This window comes from Hermetia illucens, chromosome 1, assembly GCF_905115235.1.
Source record: "Hermetia illucens chromosome 1, iHerIll2.2.curated.20191125, whole genome shotgun sequence".
Taxonomy (NCBI): domain Eukaryota; kingdom Metazoa; phylum Arthropoda; class Insecta; order Diptera; family Stratiomyidae; genus Hermetia; species Hermetia illucens.
The window spans coordinates 219,667,273-219,674,616 of NC_051849.1; the positions used below are offsets into that span (position 1 = coordinate 219,667,273).

At 47.7% G+C, this 7,344-nt stretch overlaps 1 protein-coding gene across 1 annotated transcript; it reads left to right on the plus strand.

Moving 5' to 3' along the window:
* The first annotated feature begins 222 nt into the window (after positions 1-222).
* On the plus strand, positions 223-1,170 carry LOC119647372 (ATP synthase subunit d, mitochondrial-like). The gene is made up of 3 exons (XM_038048278.1): positions 223-515; positions 570-750; positions 901-1,170. The coding sequence occupies exons 1-3, from the start codon at positions 397-399 to the stop codon at positions 1,168-1,170; spliced, it is 570 nt and encodes a 189-aa protein (XP_037904206.1). The 5' UTR covers positions 223-396.
* Positions 1,171-7,344: the final 6,174 nt, after the last annotated feature.

Below are 7,344 nucleotides of genomic sequence, written 5' to 3' on the forward strand. Positions count from 1 at the left end.
AAAATTCAAGTCCTCCACTACAGGAGGTAACAACTTGAACGGGAGACCTGGTTGCCAACACCTTCTGAATGAATTATTAAACATGCACTGCGCTATCTATTAGTTCAGTGAGAATTTAACGGTATTTCAACTTTCAGAAGTAAAGGACCCCTTAGGGGTTGACAGGTGACGTACAATCGACGAAATGTCAGCATTTTCAGCAAATTTGGAAGGATGTTTGAAGCGAAATTGGCAAACCTTTTCCGCTATAACATAAAAGAAAATTTCACTCACAACGAATGCTAAAATAATTCAAAAATCACGGAAATTTTAAACCTAGTTTACTTTGAAACTCCATTTTGTCATGGAAACGTATTCAGTATCTAAACCCAAGGAAAACGTCAATTAATTGTAATAATGAGCTCGAAACGGGTCGTTACAACCTTCGTGAAATACTCGGAACTATTTAGTCGGTGTCCAAAGGAGCAGGTTATGTACCTGCAGCAAGTCAATGCGAAAGCCAAGTCCTATGTTGAGTAAGACAAATCTAGTCTCTAAATTAGAACCATCTTATCTTTTCTAGTTTTCAGAAAAATCAATTCTCTTCCGGAGGAACTACCAAAAATTGATTGGGACTTTTATAAGTCGAAAGTTCGACCAGAGTACGTGACAATGGTGGAGGACTTCGAAAAGAAGTACACCGAGTTCCAAGTTCCTTATCCAGAAAACGTCTATGAGGAGGAGTTTGAAAAAATGACGGAAGAAGTCAAGGTAGGATTTGAGTCCCGTGGAGTTATCAACCCCTTTCATTTGTTTCTCAGCGTTTACTGTGCTGAACACTAAGACCTTCTTCTGTTCAATCTTTGGAAAACTCTGACTGTTAGTACAGTTTTCTCTTTAACCAGCAATGTCTCTTTTCAGCAAGAGATTTGCGAATATAAAGCAAAGTCCGATGCTAGGATTGAAGATTATGAGCGAAAAATTTGCTATTTGCAAGAAATGGTGCCTTACGATCAAATGACTATGGATGATTTCGTAGACGCCTTTCCCGATGAAGCTCCAGATTTCATCAAGCGTCCAACATTCTGGCCGCACACGCCAGACGAGCAAATCAAGCCTATGCCACCTGTTCCCAGTGAAGTTGATCATAAGGGATCTAAAGAAAAAGAGCTAGAAATGGATTCGACATAGGAGGTTGGTGAAGGTCTCAAGGGCCGCGAAAACAAATGAAATATTTCGTAATAAACGAGTTGAATGTTTTTAAGGTGTTCGACTGTCTCAGGACTTTAGCTAATATTTTTCAACCCTCCCCTAGCTGTTCAGAGAAGATTAGAATTGAAATGATTCGACCATCCATAACACGGGTGATTTCCAGACTCAGGTTCCCCACCGCAGCATCATCCCTCTCCCGAAAGAAGGACCAAATTTAAGTAGATGTTTCACTAATTTTCAACAACCTCCCTAAACTTGTGTATACAAGTCGTACAAAATTGAATAGTGTATGAATGCTTTGAATTCGAAAATCCCTTTGAGAGTGTTCAAAACGATAAAACAACCGCAACACTTTCATCCTGATGAGAGACAATTTCGAAACAACAGAAGGAAGCACCATCTCTGCTGGATACGGTTTGAATAAATGAATGAATGTGTTTCGTACCGTGCTCACGATGGTTTGTAATGTTGGAACCGATTCCGCATGAGAAATTCCGAAAACGTCCTGTATTTATTAGTACAAGGAAATCAAAACCCCATTTCGGATGTCATGCGAGAATTTAACGAAATTTTCTTATTTACAATGCGATGTTGAAACTTCGACATACACCGGCCGCTTGCATCCCCATTGTCTATATGAAACGTAGAATATTGACAATTGGAGTGCAGTGCAAATCCTAACCCTGGGAAATTATTGCCGAAATTTATAGGTTGACTATGTCGGGCAGAAATAAGCAACCTTTTATGAGTGATTTCGGTCACCAAGTGACTCCAGTTCTAGGAAGAAAATTGCATTGTAGACAATGTAAGAAAATATGGTGATTATTGCTATAGTGATGGGGGAACGGCGAGCTACTCGGCAGGGGTCGACTGGCAGACGTCAAAACGTACACGGCGTTCACAATTTCTTCCACTGCCGTGTGCCGGCTGGAACAAAGCCTTCAGCCTGTCTGAGGAGACCGCCTTGAGCTAACCACCGACGTCCAAATTGAACGCATGCTCCCCCACGTCCAAGGCTCTAATAGCGACCCTCATATCATGGCTGCAACGGCCTCTGAGTGACATCAGTCCTCACCAGAACATGGGTGCAGACTTGAAGCTCCGCAAGGAAGTAAACCGCTTTAGGAACAGCCTCTCCTAGTAGGCGCAAAAATGCGGTCTCTCCAACCCCATCTCTCTTGTCAAGGACCAGGTCGCCGGGGAATCTTAAGTTCTCCCCGTTCACCAGCAAACTCTTCGCGGACAGTTAAACGGAGGCCAAGCAGAGCAAAAAGTAAGACCAGCAACCAGGAGGGCTCGTCGCGCACCATAATGGCCGCCTCCTGCGTCCGATGGCAATGATTTAGCATCCCATGGAACTGCGGTATGCTGTTGTCGGCTAACATTTTAACCCAAGGACCTTTCCAAACTCCGTGGAGAGACTAAATTCGAATTGCATTCCTTGATCTGTGATGATTACGGTGGGAACACCAAAGCACGGAATTCACGCTCGACAGAGGGCCTCAGCACACTGTGCTATAATGTCCCTCAGAGGTATTGCCTCAGACTACCGCGTAAACTGATCAATAATCGTCCGGAAATACTTATAGCGGTGCGAATCTTGCAAAGAGCCTTCCAAAGCTAGACGTATGGTGTGTAAGCGCTTTGTTGGCTTAGAGAATACACCTAATTCCTGAAGGAAGCATTCCTCACATCGCTTTTACGTCGGAATCTCTGGCATCATCGGTGGACGGGTGGCGAGTCCTAGAAGACTTCTCGGCGAGTGATCATCAGTTCGTCGAAGCTCTTGGAGCAGTAGGGCCGCGCTGGGGAGCACTTCGGGGGGTGGTAGTGTCGCAGCTAACATCGTCGTAAATTCAGTGAAGAACCTGATAACGACGGCGTGCGAGGTTTCCATGCCCCGGAGAGGCCCGAGGCGCAACAAGCCTTCTATGTATTAGTGGACGGCAGAAATTGCCGACCTACGGAAGGAGTGTCATAAGCTCCGCCGTTTGGCACAACGTTTGCACGCCAACGAGGAGGCATGTGCCATAAAGGCACAATATAGGTCAGCAAAAAGGAAACTCCGCAGAATCTTGTTAATGAGGTGAATGAGGACCCGTTGGGACTTGGCTTTAAGCTTGTTTACCGGAAAATCGGGGCTCAGCAGAAGCCCTGCATACTGAGCACCGACCAGATGGACCGCATTGTGCGGGCATTGTTCCCCAGACACCCTGTACGGGTTGATGTAAATAGCGCGGAAAGCGTCGTGGATTGCCCCCTTTTCACAATGAGAGAGCTCGAAGAAGCGGTTCTCACTATGAAAAATAGGAAGGCGCCAGGCCCTGACGGCATCCCGGCGGAAGTTTATAAACTGGTGTTCCACCAACGGCCAGAATTGCTACTTGAAGTGTTCAACGCGCGCTTGAAAGAGGGAATTTTTCCTTGTCACTGGAAAGTGGCCAGACTCGCATTGATCAGTAATGGTAAAGGAGACCCGGAGCTCCCGTCTGCATACCGATCGCTGTGTATGCTTGACACGGCCGGAAAAGTACTCGAGAAGCTCATCAGGGGTAGACTCGCTGAAGCGATCCGTGCTGCCGGGGACTTATCCGTAAGGCAGTTCGGGTTTAGAACAGGGAAATCTACAGTGGATGCTGTTATGGAGGTCGTAGATGCGTTTAATCGAGCCGGGGCACACAGCCGCCGATCTCGACGGATAGTGCTCCTCATAGCGCTTGATGTCAGAAATGCCTTCAATTCCGTAAGATGGACAGATATGCTAGGCACACTACAGAACTCCTTTCACGTGCCAAGCTATCTCCTGCGGATATTGAGGGATTATCTGAAAGACCGCTCCCTGCTTTATGAGGCGCTAGAGGGCCAAAGGAGGATGGAAATCACGTCGGGAGTAGCACAGGGATCTCTCTGGAACGCTTTCTACGATAGTCTGCTGAGAGTCGATATGCCCGAAGAGTCGCGCCTGGTCGGTTATGCAGACAACGTTGCGGCACTTGTTGCCGGACGCACTGTTGAACAGGCGCAAAGCAGATTTGGCATATTGAGGCGATGGGTAAGCTTACGGTTTCAACCTTGCGCTGGAAAAAACCGAAGTAGTTATCCTGACCAGAAGGAGAATCCCAACCTTGCGTCCCATATCGATCGGCGAGTTGACTATAGAGTCAAAACCAGCGATTAAATACCTTAGTTTAATGCTCGACTCGAAGATGAGCTCCCTCGAGCAAATCAAAGCAGCAGCGGACAGGGCTCCAGCAGGAGTCGCGGCCTTGAGTCGGCTAATGGCGAATGTCGGGGGCTCTCTATCAACTAGGAGACGTCTCCTCATGGGAGCAACGCAGTTCTTCTCTATGGTGCGGAGGTATGGGCTGATGCCCTTGGCAAGGACGTGCATCATAAACGCCTCGCTCAAGTGCAGAGGCGGGGAGCTTTGCGAGTGGCATCTGCTTATCGCACCTTCTCCGAAACGGCTGTGATGGTGATCGCGGGAGTGATCCCCGTTGCCCGCCTTGCCAGGGAGTGCAGAGCCATCTACCGCCGTAAGGGCGAAAACTTAAGAGAGGTGGTAGCCCGTGAAGAACGTCAATGCACCCTTAGCGAGTGGCAACTTTCTTGGCAAAATGAGCCAAGGGGCAAGTGGACTGCGCGGCTCATCTACAAATTAGACCCATGGTTAAACAGAACTCATGGTGAGATTGATTATTTCCTTACCCTTGGTACTCAGAGGTGACGGTGAGGAAGACGGGGTGCATCCCTGTCGGCCAAACCAAAACCAAGTGGCCGAGGAGAACCTCCATAGTGGTGGCACCGGGAGTTTATGTACTCACTTTGGTTTGCCGGCCGTGATGCAGTAGGCGAATGCTCCAAAGGCCTAATTAGGGCGATCAGACCCGAGTCTGCACGGGGACTCATCTGAAGTGGCAAATTGGTCACGAAACCTTACCAGGGGTATACTGGTACCCTGGGAAGCGGGATAGACACTCATACTTCGGGTCAACTCCCGTTGTATGTGAGTACAGCTCGGTTGTTTGCTGTTGGCCACCCTAATGGGAGTTTCATGGTGGTTGTGGTTGTGCTCAAGCGAGAAGAGACCTTCGGGCCTGGGCGTGGTGTTGCGTTTCAACACGGGTGCCGTACTCCTTAGTTCGGTAGAGATTTAGGTAAATCTTGTATCCACCAGTATGAATGCTACGCCATGCACTTAGTATAGACTGGTACCGTTGTTGCTTGTCTCAGCGGGGCTCTGATTGTGGTCACAAAATCAATCCATGTCTCAAGAGGACCGTAGGATTAAGTCTCGACGACAGGTACCTACGTTAAACACCCAAGGGCTTAACTTCCTTACCCAACTTCTAAGTGGGCATGGAGGTTTTCAGTCTTACCTGCACAGGATTAGGAAGACGCGATCTCCTGATTGTGTGTTCTGCAATTGAGTGGCGGACGACGCTGAACATACCTTTTTCTCTTGCGAGAGGTGGGACGGCCTCCGCCAGCAGCTTTATGCAGACACAGGGGGCTCTCTCCAGACAACATTGTCAGAGAGATGCTGAAGAGCGCTGGCAGCTGGAATCGTATTGCGCATTATGTTCGGGCTCTCCTTATTACGAAGAAGATTGAACCCGACTGGCGGAGGGATTGGACGGTAAGGGGTTCCCTGAACTAACAACAACTCCCTTCCTCCCCTCCCCTCCCGTTGGTGAAAGGAACTCCCTGACTTGAAGCCGGGAGAGCGGGGAGGTCTAGCCCCAAGTAATGTGTCAAACAGTTCCAGGCTAGTTCTCTGATGACAGGGAGGTGTTTAGTTGGTAGTCCGCCAGCGTGCTATTGCGGAAGTCCAACACTCCACCACCCTGGCCACCTGAATCGGCTTCCTCCAATTATCTCGGTCACGTGACCGCGTCTTCCAACCTTGGAAACCCAATAATTTTTCGGCGTCCGAATATACATATGTATTATACTCTCCCACCTTGCTTCCGGCCTTCCTCATAGTCTTACTCCGCCGACACGTCGTCATACAATCGTCGCTCATTCGTTAGATATGCCCTGCCCACTGAAGGCGTTGTAGTTTAACGAATTTTGAGACTTCTAGCTCATCGTATACAACTCATGGTCACCACGGTCGCGAACCGCTCCGAAAATTCGCCGAAGGACTTTTTTTGGAATGTGTTCATAAAATTTGCGGAGGCTTGAATTAGGGGTTTCGCACCCATAGCATAACCCTGGTCATATGATCATTTTCTATATGCGGAGCTTTGTGTTTCGGTGCTCATGCTTCGATTTCATTATGGGAAGGACCGAGAATATAGTATGTTCCGCTAACTGTGTCCATCTTTTGACTTCGTCAGTCAAATCAAGCGTCCTTTGACAGGCACCAACCCAGTCTATGAATTTGATATTGAGGTATCCTATGTTGATGACTGAATAAGCTGGCATCCTACTTTTTGATTGCATCATTATTTTCATTTTGTGCTGATTGATGTGCAGTCCAACTTCTTTCGCAGCAGTGTCAAGATTATGCAGAAGTTCCTCTGTGTCGGTCAGTTTTCGAGACATAATCCTGTTGTCATCTCCGTACGCTAACAATTGTGTCGACTTGATGAGTAGCGTCCCGCTGGTGTTGGTATCGATTGCTCGGATAGCATATTCGAGCGCTAACTTGAAGAGCGTCGGCCTCAGTCCGTCCCCTGCTTCAAACCAGTATGCGTTTCAAAAGGATCAGTCAACCTGTTCTGGATCCTGACCTGCGAGATGGAGTTGGTCATAGTCACCTTCATCAGTCGTACTAGTTTAGCTGGTATACCAAATTGCTGCATTATGTTGTATAGTACTTCACAATCTATACCGTTGTATGCCTGCTCGAAATCGGCGAAGATTTGGTACTCGTCAACGTTATATTCCCAAGACTTTTAAAGGATTTGTTTACGGGAAAAAAGCTGGTCGGTTGTGGGGCGACCCGGCCTGAAACCGCCTTGGTACTCACCAATGGGTCGTTCGGCGTATGGTCTTATTCTATTCTCCAGAATTTTTGGTCAGTATTTTATAGGACGAACAGACTAACGAAATGTCTCTGCAGTTTTCACAACACAATCTATCTCCCTTTTTGTGGATGGGACAGATGATGCTCCTACGCTAGTCGTCTAGGATCTCCCCATCCTC